This window comes from Strix uralensis, chromosome 15 (genome assembly GCF_047716275.1).
Source record: "Strix uralensis isolate ZFMK-TIS-50842 chromosome 15, bStrUra1, whole genome shotgun sequence".
Classification (NCBI taxonomy): domain Eukaryota; kingdom Metazoa; phylum Chordata; class Aves; order Strigiformes; family Strigidae; genus Strix; species Strix uralensis.
The window spans coordinates 12,799,870-12,815,273 of NC_133986.1; the positions used below are offsets into that span (position 1 = coordinate 12,799,870).

Consider the following 15,404-nt stretch of genomic DNA (forward strand, 5'->3'; position numbering starts at 1 on the left):
AAAACCCTGCAGCCCTCGCTTCCCCTTGGCCAGCTCCCCAAGCCTTTAAAGGCCCCGGTTCTGCTCTCGCCAGACGCAGAGCCACGAGCAGCAGCCCCCAGCGGCATTTCCCACTGCTGGCATTCAGGATTTTAATTAAGATGCTGGAAAGGAGCCGTCCCAAATTGCTCTCTTGGCCCGACCTCTCGACAGGGTTCGTTTTCACCCCACAGGAGGGATGTGGGTATATGAGCGAAGATGGGATTTAATGAAACCCTCGGAGAGAAAGCCTTTGGCTGGACGCAAACAGCTGTGGGAAACATCTTGGGGAGCTGTAAGAGGGGAAGGGGTGTCCATGGGGGTTGTGCAGCACGAAGGGAGGGGGAATAAGTCCATTCCCCAGGCTGGGATGCTCCCAAGGAAGCCCCGCTGGCTCCGCTCCCCGCGCACACATCTCTGCCTGCTGCTTCCTCCTTGCTGAGAGGTGGAGGGAGCCGGGCACACGGTGCTGGGGCTTGGGCAGAAGGTGAGGGAGACACCTGGCCCTAATTTAAAGGTCGTGCACCCCTTTGCTACAGGCCCCCTGAGAGGGCGACAGCAGGATCGGACGACCCCCTCCCCACGCTCACAGGCACGAGATCCTTGCAGGCGGTTGCGAACTCGGCTTTTATTGTCACAGGATGCAGCAGCAGACGATGCGACGGGTCGTGGCGGGGGGGACACGGGCGTGTTGCACCGTGGGTCTCCCAGCACGTTCACCTCAAACAACAACGCAGCGCTCTGCACCAGGCGGGAGGGAGGGAGGGAGGGAAACAATTCCGCAGGGAGAAGATGCCACTAGCTGCATGCCTTGCTCCTTTCCGCGCCTTTGCTGCCCCGTCTCTGTACAAAGACAGACTCTCAGGTCACGGTGATCTTCCCTGTGGGGACGCGGCAATTAATAAGTGGACAAGAGGGGGTCCCTGCTAGGACCATCATTTGCATCTCCCGGTATCAGCTCGGCTGCATCCATGCTTCAAACTGGCACCCAGCGGTTCTGCTGGCGCTGTGCTCACCCGTTGTAAAGGCGTTAACGGGAGAAGCTGCCCCGGGAATGCTGCTCCTCGGGGATGGAGGAGCATTGTCCTTAGCCTGAGGTTTCGGTGTGCATCAGAAATGCAGTCTGTTCAATCTGCCTCTGCCTGCAGACGGGCTGCCCCGGGCAGGATGGAGATGTAAGAGAAGGGGCAGAAATGCCAGGAAAGCACCGAGCACGCGGTGCCTTCAGCCTGAGATGGAGGGCTGCAGCAATGCTGGGGCCCTGCAGCTCCTCCACAGGCCGGGGGACGTGGGGTCTGCCCCTGCGCTGCGGCTTCAGGTCACAAACCCAGAGGAAAACTGGGATGGAAACGCAGCCTCAGGCTCCAACAGATGGATGCTGGTGGCTGCGGATGGACAGCCTGGCTGGGCTGGGCCTCCAGGGAGGACCGCGGTGGAGGCAGAGGGGCACACAGCCCTCTGCCGCCCAGGGTTTGAGCAGCCAGGGGACTTTACCCACCAGCAACATGGAGCAGCAGAAGCAACAACTGTTTTCCCCGGGAGAAGGATGGCTGACAACAGCCCAGGAGCCAGCGCGACCCTCAGGGACACCCCGGTGTTGTAGGTGCACGCTTCGGGGCACTAACAGACCCAGCAAGCTGTCTTAGGGGAGTGGGAAAATGCATACAGATGTGTCTGTGCTGGGTCTGATCCCCACCGGAACGCTTCTGAGCCCCCAAGCGTTGACCCAACACCACTGAAGTCACCGCAAACCACCTCCGCTACTGACTTCAGCTGTGCAGGAGGAGGAAGAGGGAGCAAAGGTGTAAGACGGACAAAGAACATCTTCCCTGCTGACATAAAGCCTGTTTGTAAAAACCTACGGGCTTTAAAAGGCTGTCGTACCCCAATCCCCCCCTCCCCACCTCTTAACCGTCCCCTCCTGGGAGCTCCACGAGCTGTCCCTCAGCCCTGGGGCAGCAGCAGCGGGCGCCCTCGCAGCGGGATAACCTGTCCCTCCGTCCCGGCTTGGCCGTCGCTCTCGCCTCTGCACCGGGGATGCTCACTCGGGGATATAGTCCCTGAAAGAGTTAAAGCTGAGGCTCCGGCCCGCTGAGTTCAAGGTGGAGCTGGCTTGCATCCTTGGGATCTTCTCCATCAGCTTCGACACTGTCCTCCTCTTGAAGGAGCCCGGGGAGAAATGCCCCTGTCTCATGAGCTCCTGGTAGAGGGTGTTGAACACCACCACGGTCTCTTCATAGCTGTCCCGGGTAGAGATCTCGTAGAAAGGAAGCTTTAAAGCTTTGGAGAGGTTTTCGCCGTCCTCAGTGGACACCATCCTGTCGAACTGCAAGTCCTTCTTGTTGCCCACGATGACCACGGGCGGCTGCTCGCTCCCGCTGCTCCGCCTGGGGCTCGCGTGGATGTGGTTGATGAGGAAGCAGAGCCGCATCACCTCATCGAAGCTGCACCTATCCGTCACCGAGTAGACCACTGCGAAGCCATCGCCCCATTTGATCTTCTCCTCTATCTGCAGGGAATCCTCCTCCTGCGGGGCGGACAATCTCCGATCAACACCAGAAGCCCCAACATCTCCTAAATACCAACAGCGCTGGGTGCAACCTAGAAAACCTCCCAGGGAGGGCCCATCACCATCTCCCTGAAGGTTTTTTTGGCCCTGGGCTTGCACACAGCAGTGACTTGCAAAGCAGCACAGGTAGCCCAGGGCAGGAATTTGATGGGTTGGGCAAAATGATGGATGGAGAGAGCAATCAGCCCCATCCCGGTGTGGATGAGGGGAGAGTAAAAGCGGCTGTGCAAAGGCAGGGCTGTCGCTGGGTGGGAGGCCAGCGCAGGGCTCTCCATCGCCCGCAGTCCCGGTGCTAGGTGGCTCCTTCAGCCCAGCACCCTCCCACTCCCCTGAGCTGTGTCCCTGCCAGCGCAGGGAGCAGAGCTGCGCCACACACCAGTAAGGGGGACGGGGAAATATTCAGCTGAAGCCACACTCTAATTGATGTTAGAGAGATGTAAATTCTCCTGAACATCCTTTTCCTGAGATAAACACATCTTGGTCAGTATTTCGGATACAACAGATTGAGGCTGGGGGAAGCGCAAGGGGTTGCCTTCAACAGCGAGCCGCGCTTCCCCGATGGTATTTTCCAGGGCCAGGCAGCTACAAGACAGCGTGAGCTCACCTGTCCTGCCGTATCGAGGATCTCGAAGTGCACCATCTCCCCGTCGATGACGGCCATGTGTCTGTAAATCATTTCTGGAGGGGGACAGACAGAAAAGTGTGTGTGGGAGAAGCCTCCGGGTAGCGAATGACAACCCGGCTGGTCTCGATGCAAGCTGTGCTGGAGACATTGACTTTCACCTGCTGCACGCCACAGCCCATGTGGCTTCCCCTTGGAGTCCACATCCTGAACCAGCCCTCAGCCTGTCCCCCCAGGCTTGGGAAGGGCAGCCTGCACCCATGGTATCGAGCCTGGCAACGCCAACGGGCAGCAGGGAGCCCCGGCCAGCACCCGGCTGGCTTTTGCCTTGCTGGAAATAAAAGGGCGACGGTGAGCAAAGTGTCAGAGCAAAAAGGGGTCACAGAGTGATGCTTCTGCAGAGGAAGAGGGGCTCAGCAGGAGGGTATGAAAAGCTGGTTTTGTTCAGAGACCCTGCTCATGCTCCTAACCCGGCTGGCCTTGAACTCCTACTCCGAAGCAGCAGGGCAGCAGCTCCTTTCTAACCAAGCAAAGCGGGCGGCTGCGAGGTGTGCAGCGGGGCAGCTCTGCAGCACAGAACCTCTTCAAGCTTCACTAATATCATCAGGCAATAAAAGCAGCCGGCACTCTGCTTAGCAACCGCTCTGGGCGCAGCGGGCTCGACGGGACACCTCACGCCGTGCAGATGGAGCACGTCGGTCACACCAGCCTTCGTGTGCCACGCGCGACAGCACAGCAACTCGCTTGGCTGGGCCATCTGCGGGCTAAACCAGGCACCCTCCCGCTCCTCCAACCCCGGGGAGCACCAAGCACCCTCACTGTGTGGGCTCTGTATCTTATCATGTCACATGGAGGAGCCCAACAGGAAGAAGAAGCAGCAGGCAGAGAGGAAAAACAAATTGCACTCTGGGGAAAAACAAGCTTTGCTCACCATAACAAGCAAGGAGCGGGAATGTAAGGGACAGATGGGACAACGGCGGGGTTGTTTTTCAGACCAAGCCTTTCCCTTGAGTCCCCTGTGAACCACCGGGTTAGAGCAACACAGAGACTTCCCAAATTTCCCAGCCCGGTGGTCGACAGCAGGAGTTAGGCAGAAGGATGGTACAGCCAGCAGCCTGTCATTTCTGGGATACTTCAGCAGGGACATGAGTTCAGTGCCCAAAAACCCCAAACCCAAATGCAAAAAAAACCCAACCCCTGAAGACAGGAGAGCACTAGCCACTGCTTCAGTGGCTTAGATACCTCCTTCCCCTTAAAAGCCACCTCCCAGCAAATCGCTCAAGGATGAGGAAGCAACTGCGCTTCCTTGTGCGATGCCAATGTCTCGCCCCAACAGATTTTGCCTTAACAAAACAGAAAAGGAAAAAGGGATGCAAGAGCCAGGGAGGTGCCACGATGGCTGGTGGCTCTGACTGCTGCCAGTCTGGCTGAGGAGGAAGAGGAGTAAATAGAGTGAGTTTGGGGGCAGACTGGGCTCTGCCGGGAGTGGTGCTGGGCGCACCAGAGTCTCCAGGCTGAGCCAGAGCAGCAGGGGAAGCAACAGGAAAGAGGACTTCACCTACCCAGGGTTGGGTCGTAGTCTCCAATGAATCTCCTGGTGATGAATCTCACAGTCAATGCTGTAAAAAAAACCCACAACAAACCCAGTTACGGTTGTCAGATCAAACTGCAGAGAAGCATCAGCTGATTGAAGCCAGAGGGATGGAGCAAAGACCTGCCCCAGCCCCTGTGGGCATCAGGAGGAGACATCCCAGCAGCAATGCCACAAACGTGGCCCCATGGGGAGCAGGTTATTGCAGGGTTGCGAAAAGCATCTTCAAAGGCGCCCAAACAGGCTGGGTCACTGTGTGCTGGCAGGGGCTGTGCTGCGGTGAGCAGAGAAAACCACAATAAAGCAGCAAATTGCCAGATCTTGGTGGCTAAAGGTGAGGGTGAAGCAGACTGGGAGAGGAGCACAGTTGCCTGAGCAGATGCCTTGGACCAAGAGTGCTACCAGCCCTCTTTGATCCCCCCAGAGTCCTCGGCTGACAGCACAGCCCCGTGCAGGTTGTCCTCTGCCTTGCTTCACTCCTGCCCAGCGTGGGAGAAGCACGTCAGGATGGGGAGGAGCCCTCCCAGTCTGACAGCTCACACCTCACCACTCCTACACACCCTGAAACATTTCCAGAGCTCACAGACACTGGGCGTTTCAAAATAACCTCACGGCCAGCCAGGGAGAAGGCTGAATGGTTTTTGCATTGAGGACTGAAATCCACCGTGCGACGGGATGCCCCGGGCAGAGGGAGAGGTCTGTGCCCGGCTCTGTGAGCACCTTTGCCCAAAGCTGCCTGCTTGTCACCGGTGGTGATAACACCCGTCATGTCCAGGAAATGCAGCCCAAGGGCAGCAGAAAGCCCCGACGGGCCCCCGCAACTGGCTCACCCAACCTCTTCTGCCCTGCTGCTGTCAGAAATGTCCTGCCAGGCCACACGGACGTGGCAGCTCAGGAGCCCTGAAAGCAGCAGCAAGAGCCGGTTGGGCTCCATAGGAGACAGCCAGGACCTACCAAAGCGACAGGCAAAGTGCAGGCAGCACCGCACGCCACCAGCGCACCCAGGCGTGTGGGCGAAAGGTGGCTCCTTGCACGTGGAATTCACTCTCCTGCCCGGACGGGGTTGATAAATTACACTTTCTGGCCTTGATCCTGAAAAGATTTATGCATGTCCTTAAGTTTTCTGCCGGGTGAGCCATCCCCTCGGTGGCCTCCAGCCAACCACTTTCCAACAGCGAGCTCATCAGAAGGGCAAGGCGGTGCCAGGCCAGGCTCCCCCTCTGCATCACCGGCGCTGGGGGTGTAACGGCCTGGATGGGTCTCATGAATTGCAGCACTGACCCGACCCAGGCACCCCGCGCAGAGAAGGGAAAGCTGTTGGCACCAAATCTCATGAAATTCATCAAAAGGCCAAAGCCAGAGGAACACAGGGCAGGGGGAACCAGGAGGTCCTCCTGCACGGCACCCAGGGAGCAGGGGCTGTGCAAGGTCCCCCGGACCAGCCCCCCATGTGGACACATCACCTTCCTGCTGTGCCCGCGCCTGGGAATTCCCGTCCCCAGCGCAAGGATGCTGGGTGTGGCCGGGGACCATTGACTCTGTTTCATCCCTGCGAGGAGTTCTGCTCCCCGGCAGCTCTCCAGCGTGCAGGGGGACGAAGCAACCCCCCACCGTGAAAACACCCCTGCCCCTTCCGTCTGCTGGCACAGCATCGACACAGGGATCGAGTCATTTGGCCCGATTTTTCCTCCTTGCAAGGGCAAGGAAAGGCAGGAGCAGCCGCAGAATGGCAGTGTGGGCAATTAAACCCCTCTTATCCAATTACCACATCTCCCTGCACCAGAGACCAGGAGATGCGAAGCCCAAATTACGCTCTAATGCTGGGCTGGGTGGAGGTCTGCGGGTGCTGGAGGCTTGCCCAATAGCTCCATCAACCATGGCAAGGGCTTTCTCCTCGCTGAGGAAAAGTACTGCCTCTCCTCAGCTCTCTCCATCCAGACAGGCTGAAGGAGACAGACCTCAGCTCCACAGCAAGGGATTGTTTGAAGCGGGCAGGCTCTCTGGGGACTGCAAAAAAAAATAATCAGAGAGACTCCTTATATTTTTTTGTAAGGGGTAGCAAAAGCTTTGCCACTGTGCAAGGTCTCTAGACAGGTATTTCCAGCAGTGGGGACAGCAGACAGGGCTGAGGCTCAGCTGGCAAACAGCCAGGAACGGGAAATGGGGGAAAAAGCAAAGGCTTTCTAAGTGATGAAGCAATTTGGAGGTGCTGAAAATCCTGCTGGTCTGAACGGAGCAGGGAGGCAGCCAGGGTGAACCTGCCACTCCTGCTAACAGAGCATCGAGCTTTGCTAAATGTCCCCAACCTGGCCAAAGGGCCACAAAAACACATCTGCCCCTGCCCTGAGAGGTTCTGGGCTTTATCACGATCTCCTGCTCCGGAGCTGGCACGCGGGGAAGCCTCTTTGGAAAGCACCAGCATCTCCGAAGCAGTTCCCTGCCCTTGCAGAGTGAGTGAGCTTCCCTCTGGCTCTCAGATCTTCCCGACAGAGCAAAGAGGGGAGCTGCATTTTGAAGAGAAATGTTGGCAGCAGCACAAGCACCTTTCTCAGATGTTATTTCAAAAACACCTTGCTCTTTGCCTTTGGAAAGAGTGAGGCAACACAGCAAATCTTCACACTTGGTCCTCGAGGTCGAAGCTAATTCGAACGACCTTCCAGGCTGCCTCGGTGCTCAGGAGCCGACCCGCGTGCCCGATGCTGCAGATACGCCAGTTCAAAGCAAAACCCTCCTCGGGGCCTTTCGTACATAACATCTTTTCAGCACAGCTGCTTGAAAATGCCCCGTCAATGCCTGGGTGTGATTTTCCGGTGCAGAGAGAGAAACCCGTGATTGGGAGGGTGAAGGGAGCGCAGGAGCAGGGCTAATGGGAGTGTTGCTTAAGCTCTTCAAGGTGTTAATGACGGTAATGGGTACGGACAGGGATGGGAGTGAAAGGCAGTGGAGAGGTTGAGAGCTAGCTTGGAAAGGCAGGCAGAGCAGAAAGGGAAATTGGTGGAAAATGAGTGGGAATGGGGAAAAAAACCCTAGCGAGATCAAGGCAGGAGCACAGAGCCCAGGAGGGAGAAAACAGAGAAGCTGCACTCCGGGTGTTAGTGCCACAGGAGGAAGGAGACAGAGCAGGAGCACGAAGGGACAATAAACCTCACCAAAAGCAGGATATGGTGTCAAACCCCCCCTGGACCACAAGGTGCTGGTGAAAGCCAGCACCAAACAGGACTGATGCACTCCCGCGCTGAGCTTGCTTTCCCGTTTCAAACCCTGCCTGTCACAGAAGGGATTTGGTGGAACGAGCAGGTAATTCAGCAACACTGCTCTGCAGAGATAACCAAGGGGCCTGCAGGAGGCACCTACCAGCATCTTCCAAGAGGCGACCAAATTATCAGGAAGAGCAAGACAAGTCAGGCTGGGTTTCTAGAAAGCACCTGATTCTGTGTCATACGTTAGGCAGCCACCCAAAGCCGGGGCGCATGGTGGTGTATGAGGAGAGGAGCCAATTAAATTGATTAAGAACTGGCTGAGCGCAAGAACACAAGCAAAGCTGCCAATCGGAAGAAGCAGGTGCAGGCAGAAAGGAGCCAGCACATCCATGCAACCTTATATATATATTTTTTTCCCCTTCTTGAACATAAGTAATCTCAGAAAGATAAAGGAGAACCCCAAAGCTGGAAGGGTTAATTTTATATTCAGTTTGGTCTCTAGGAATGAGTAGGGGATGGTTCGATGCGCGATTAACCTGCCCTGGCGGGGCCGGGCTGGGCGCCTCTGGGATGGCATCGAGCCCCGCGCACCCACGTGCTGCTCTGTTTGTGCTGCTGCACAACACATCTGCAGGCGTCGATTCATCTTCGGCCCGTGTTTGTCAGCAGAGCTTTCCTCTGAAGTACGGCAAAGTTTACACTGGCTAACATCAACAGCAGAAGCAGAAGATAACGCGAGCTCTGGCCAGGCTGGATTTACAGCCTCTGCAGGTGATTTACAGAGCCCAGGCTGAAGCTTTTAACTCCTGACAGGGTTCAGCCACGGGTCTGCACCCAAACCTGCCCCTGCTCGGAGGAACTGGGACCTCGGATCACCAGATCTTGAAGATTTCCAAACTGCTCTAAAAAGTCAAACTCTTTTGCTGAGAACTGTGGGTTTTTTCCCCCTTTTGCAGCTGTCTGGATGTTCACTGCCCTTTTGATTGTCCACACCCTCGACCCCCTCAGCTCTCCTAACCCGGCTCCTGCTTCCCGAGGGGGGGATGCCAGCAGCTCGCCCCAGGGATGCTCCAGCCTGGGGCCCGCTCACATCCTGCCCAGAGTGGGAGCTTGGCAGCTGAGGGATGGGTTTGGGTGAAACTCACATTCACCCTTCCCTGCTTCCCCTCCCCAAAATGGGGGATCCCCACGCTTCACCCCCCTTCCTCTCCCAGCCAGCTCAGGCAGCCCTGTCTCTCCCCAGCCTCGGGGACCAGCCGCCTGCCACAGCTCATCCCCCCCCAGCCCCACAGGAGATCGAGGGATGATGCTGATGCTTTTGGCTCCTTCCTCGTGTTCTGCACGCGGGTCCCTCAGGCCCAACACTCACAGCCCGTTCCCCGGGCGTCACCAGCCCCACGGAGCAGGGGGGAGCACTCAGAGCTTCCCTCGCCCCTGGTGCAGGGGCTCGCTGGCAACAGGACCCGGCCGCTCAGTCACAGCCCCCAGTGAAGATGTCACACTGACCCTTTGCAGGAGAGGACATGCAGGGCAGCACCCAAGGGGACAGATGGGCAGAGCCCTGCGTCAGGGCAGCTGCCAGTTGCGGGGGATCGTGTGCCGGCTGTTCCCGGGGGCTGCTCCTGGTTCCTGGCACACTCCTGCTCTCTGCATGAGCCGGGTATCAATTACCTCCCTCTCTGACCCGATTTCGTGGCCGGTGTTCCTGGCACAGCCCGAGAGGATGGCAAAAACCGCGCTGCTGAAGGGCATGAAGGTCACAGGCACTGGTGGAGCTGAGCAAACCCCACAGATCGGCCCCCCGCGATGCCCAGCCCAGCCCCTGGGAGGACAGAGGGGCCGAACCCGGCCGGAGGAACCTTTGCGGACCCTTGGGATGCCCAGACCCTACAGAGGAGGCACAACGGCCTCGCAGGAGGGGCCCAAAGCTCCCAGGCACTCGCCCCGCAATGCCGGGTGGGACTGATGCCGGCGGAGGAAGCGCGTATGCTGAGATTGGGGGGGGGACGAGCCAAAAAGTGCTTCGTACGCTTTGTACAACCATCGCTCGCAGCTCCATCTGCTCACAGGGACGCTGGGGCCAAGCACCACACACAGACCCCCCCGGCACTCCGGGTACACACGGAGCTGAGCCCTGCTCCCGTGCTCCCGCTCCCTGGTGCTGGGCTGCTAATCAAGATCTGGGAGTCGCCTCCTTGAATTTAATCAGGGAAATCATGATTTTTCACTAACGCCGGGCAAGAAGCTCGCCGGTGACTGTATATGGAAACGCAACTTCAGCGGCACCGACAGCCAACGCTGCTGGCCGTGAGCCCAGCGGAGGTGCCACCACGCAGCGTGTTCAGAGGTTGCGCCTTTTCCAGAGCGGGTCCCCGGTGGGACATTGCCCTGTCCCCAAGGACATGGCAGCCCCGGCCGCGTCCCCCCCAGGCGCCGCGTGAGTCGCTGCTGCTCCCCTGCAGTAAAACCAAGGCGGACACACCCCCACCCCCCCTCTCCTTGCCAAGCCCCCCGCACCTCCCGGCACCCTGGACGCGGCGCAGAGAGGGAGCGGAGGCTGCCTTCGCCCCCCGGGGACTCACAGCCCGGGATAGAGGAGCAGGAAGGGGTGGAAGGAGGATCCCGGGTGGGAGTGGAGAGAGCTCAGGTGGTCTCGGCTCAGCATCCCAAATCCCCACGCCGGCAGCCACAGATGGGGAGCACCCAGCAAAGCACAGAGAAAGGGAGTTTTCCTAAAGGAAACTAAAGGCAGCGCTGCACCGCGAGGCTCTGCCAGCCCCGCTCCCCTGGCTGAAAACAAGCACCAAACTCCAATTGCACGGGGAAGCACAAGCTCGAGCTCCGCTTTCGGTCCCAAAAGCTCCCCCGGTCAGCAGCGTCCCACCCTGACCCCCCACCCGGGGGCCGCTTTGGCACGGAAAAGCCCCTTGGGACGAGCCCCCGGCTGCGAAGCGGTGACTCGAGGGGAGGGAAACTCGATGCCCTGAAACATAACGGCCTCGGGGTTCACTCCAGCCATGCTGCAGCCGCTCCGGAGAAACTCCTTCCCCATCCCGGCTTTGGGAAACAGCCCCGGCCCCGGCCGGACCCCCGGGGGGCTCGACCCCTCTTCCCAGGGAAGGAGACCTGGGGGTGTGGGGGGATGCTGCAGGGTGTCAGGGGGATGTGGGGGATACCGGAGGGGATGCTGAGGGGTGTCAGGGGATGCGGGGGGGTGCCGGGGGATGCCGGGGAGCCCCGTCCTACCTGTCTTGCCCACGGCACTCTGCCCCAGCACGACGAGGCGCAGGGTACGGGCCGGGCTGAGGCTCACGGAGCGGCGCAGGGGCCGCGGGAAGCTCATACCGGGGCCGGGGCCGGGGCCGGGGCCGGGTCTCCGCCGGGCTCCGCCGCTCTCCCCGCTCCGCCGGGCGCTGCACCGGCGGCTCCGCCCCGAGGGCCGGGCCGGGCTCAGCCCCCGGGCTCGGTGCGGGCGGTCCCCAGCTGATGCCCACCTCCTCCTCCTCCTCCTCCTCCCGCTCCCCGCGGAGGTGGTGCCCCCCTCCACACACCCTCGCCCCAGGAGAGCTGAGGGAAGCGCGCTCCGGGCATCGTGCCTCAGTTTCCCCGCACGGAAGCGGCTCCGGCTGACTCTCGCTTGGAGCCTTCGCCAAAGGAAAGGCGCTGCCGGCCTGGAGAGCTGCTCGCCTCAAGGGGGGCAACGTGAGGGGAGAGCAGAGGAGCAGCAGCACCTCCCCCGACGGCGAAACACGGCCAGGGTGCTGCCCCCCCGCCCCCCGATCCCTGCATGAAATCACGATTTTGTCTTCAGCCACTTCCGTGTGCAAGTTAAGTTAATAAAGACGAGTGGGTTTAGCTCCCGTCTTTTCCCCCGTCCCATCTCTAGGGTGCAGCAGGTGCTCCCCAAACGCAGCTTGCACAGTGCCCAGCCCTCGCCCCAATCCCAGGCAAGGTGGGGAGTGAACCCTGGCTCCACACAAATCCACAACTAAATCCTTCCCAGCAGGCCTGACCCAAACTCCCCCTGCGCTGTGGTGCAGCAGCTTTGCGAGGCCGTTGGGTACCAGCATCAGAGCGCACCCGGGAGCAAGGAGTGACATGTGCGGGTGTTTGTACAAGCGTGGGCACAAGTAATGGGTAACTGCTCTGAGCAGCAGCCAGAGCACACACAGATGCAGGGCAGGGGGCACGGAGCGCTGGGAAGAAGGGAAAGACCCACAGCACCTTGACTGCTCCTCAGGACACAGATCACGGCTGAGCCCCCTGCTGCAAACTCCAGCAGAAGAGACCTGGCCAAGGGTGCAGAGCAGGTAAAGGCCCGTGCAAGGGCTTCGGTCTCTTTTCTGAGGGCTTCAGTCATTTCTCTGGCCCAGGAACGTCTTTGTGTGACCATCTCAGGTGACTTTGCTCACAGCAGAGCACAGACCATCCGCGCCACCTCACACGGCGCTCGAGGCAACATGAAACCCACCCGATATTTACAGAGTGTGTTGTGCGTCACAAGCAAACAGCCAGCACCTCGGTGGGGAGAAGGGTTATCGACGGGAGAGCCGTCGCTGTGAGTGCTGCCGGGGCAACGCTCTGGCCAGAGAGAGGGGCCCTGGATAAAACAGGGACTGTCCTTGAGGGGGGCTCTTGGGAAAGCCAGCAGACCTCACCCAGAAATTTGCCATGCCAGCGCAAGCAGCCAGTGCTTCCTGGGCATCAGCCACTTGCGACGACCCTGTTCCCGCGCTGCTCCTCCAGAGCTGATGAGAGACATGTTCGAGGCTCGACTACATCTGGAGCCCAGAAGACAACAGCAAGAGCAAAAACCCTCAGATTTCAGGACAAAACCCGATTCCCAGCTGGGGAAGGGAGGGGGGTGTCAAGAAAAAGAAGCCTTCTTTTATGTTCCTTTCCTATTTTTAGCCTGATTTCCTAAGGAAATGAGATGTCTGCAATCAAGTCCTCTGTCTTGCCTGTCCCTCGTCACTACCATTTTCGAATACATTGCCCGATTTCAGCCAAATCTGACAGCGAGGGAGAAGCCGCAGAGAAAACTCTTTTTTTGCAAGTTTTGTTACAAAAAGTGGTTGAATGTCATGAAAAATCAACCCCTGCACCTTGGAAGGCAGGAACCAGCGGGCAGCTCCTGGCTGGAGGAATCCAGAATAACTCTTTCCCTGCTCCCAGGGGCTGTTTGGATTCCTCTCGTGCCAGGGTCCCTCATGGCAGGAGGGTGCTGCCCTCACCTCGTGGGAGAGCAACCGGCACCGCAGCCCCGCACCGGGACCCCAGCAGTCCAAACCCCTGCACCTGCACCGGCCTTAATCTTGATCACAGGAAAAGGGATTTTTAATTTGGGATTTTGATTGCATTAAAAGGGATTTGCAGGGATGCGGGAACAAGCATAGAGGAAGGATGGACTTAAAAATTGAATGTCCAGCAAGTGATGAAGTCCCAGGCTGGACTTTGGGACTCTCATGAGGCCTTTTAGACTGGTCTTGGCAGTTTGCGTCCTCCTTTGCCCAGCCAGGCCCCCTCTTCGGTTACTTTTGATCAGCCATGGCACAGTTAAGCATTTCAAAGATATTATATAGGCTGAGAAGGATCTGCAGAGGTGGCCTGAAGCTCCTTTCTGAGCTCCTTTCAGGCTCAGAAGGGTCAGAAGGCAGATGCTCTCAGCATGGAGAAGGCGTCTTTCAGCTCTGGGGTGACCTTATGCAAAGGCTGTCAGGCTGAGGACCCAGAGCCCTGGGCAACAACCAATCTCTTGTCCTTCGACCCCTGCTGACCTCCTCCTCCAGACCCTAAATGGCTCTTGCTGGAGAGCACAAGGGCCGACCCAGACACCCGAGGGCAGCTCTGGCCACACCAGCTCTGCCCCGTACAAGTGTTACTGGAACACCCAGCGCTGTTCCCGCAGCAGGGGTGGCATGGGGGGGTGGCATTTCCATTAAGATGATCTCCTATAATTCTTTCGCCTTCAGGACAGGATACAAGCATTCAGCTGAGTCCCCCCAAAACTCTTTTTGGTGGCAAGTGTTTAAATCCAGCCAAGCGTAGAGTGATGAAGTGCTTAGACAGGCCACGGTGGAGCTCTGTAGGAGAAACGTCTCTGGCCAGCTTGCATCCAGCTTCCTTCTCTCCCTCCAAAACACCATGTTGTTTCACTTCTCTCAGGCACAGAGATAGACTGACCTAGACAAGAACTTGTGTAAATTTGTTTCTTTTTCATCCTTAAAACAACAAAGCTAAGAGCGCTGCACTTGACAGCGCTGGCCTTGGGGAGCACCAGGTAGCCCCGTAGTGCTGCAGCCACTCCTGCCAAGGCGGGAGCTGAGAGCTCGGAGAGAAAACACCCCTCACAGCCACCTCCTATGACCAGGCTGGTCAGGCTGTTGTGACCCTCCGATCCAACACCAACCGCTTCAGAGATGACGCAGAGAAATACATCCTTGACTTCTTTAGAAAAAGGTTGGCTTGGGCCCCAGAGCTGGTAGGTTTACATCCCTGACAGCACATCTGGGGACTACCCGGAGAAACTCCTACTCGCCCGGCGCTCAGATCCCCTTGGCATGGTGGGGAGCCACGTGGCCTCCCCCACGTGCATTCAGTGCCGCTGCCTGCGCGGTCCCACGCTTGCCGGGGACCTTTCAGCCGGACGACAACGGAAACATGACTTTATCATCTGCAATCGCTGAATAAGCCACCTCCAGCATAACAAAGCACCTGCGGCAGAGCCAGATGAAGGTAGGAGGAGTAGATATTGTTTTTTGTTGAAATATTTGTGGTCAGGCTATTCCATACTTGCTGTTTTTTAAAGATGTGGAGTCTGCACCGGGAAAGAGGCCAAAGGCACCCATGAATCACGTCCCTGCAAACAAAAATCCAGCAGAAATATAAAGTTGTCCTAAAGCAGACAAAGAACCAGATCGCCTCAGGCTGCAGCCTCGGATCCTGGGAGTCCCATACCGCGGTCCAAACCAAATCCCCGCTGGATCCTCGGCTATTTTGAGATCTCCCAAAAAAAAAATGAACTTTGCTGCTGCTGAAAGAAAGAGAAGTGGTATGTTTGTTTTTATTTAGAAAACGAAGATAAAATAAAAGCCGGTCCCTTTTCTCTCCATCAGATGACCCAAAGGTGCAGGATGATAGGAGATCTACACAGAAACCAACTCAATTTCAAGCCGACTTTGGAGCCTGCGCCCCGTTTATCAAAAAATGACCAAAGTATTTCAAAGCTTTGGTTCCCCAATGTTTAGCTCATCCTGAGCATCCACTTGAAGGTCTCAAACCCCACATTTCCAACTCACATAACACATTTAATTGTCACTCATTAATGACTGTACAAACATTGTTCCTATTGAGACAACACCGCTAGCACGCCTCTTGAGAGTTAATGTTGGATGGGGCCGTCAG

At 57.9% G+C, this 15,404-nt stretch overlaps 1 protein-coding gene across 1 annotated transcript; it reads right to left on the minus strand.

The window, feature by feature from the left end:
• Window positions 1-626: 626 nt before the first annotated feature.
• Window positions 627-11,411, minus strand: LOC141950316 (ras-related and estrogen-regulated growth inhibitor-like). Its single transcript, XM_074884966.1, has 4 exons — window positions 11,247-11,411; window positions 4,772-4,828; window positions 3,192-3,265; window positions 627-2,545 (listed from the first exon to the last, which is right to left on the minus strand). Exons 1-4 carry the CDS (start codon window positions 11,341-11,343, stop codon window positions 2,060-2,062), a joined length of 714 nt encoding a protein of 237 aa, XP_074741067.1. The 5' UTR covers window positions 11,344-11,411; the 3' UTR covers window positions 627-2,059.
• Window positions 11,412-15,404: the final 3,993 nt, after the last annotated feature.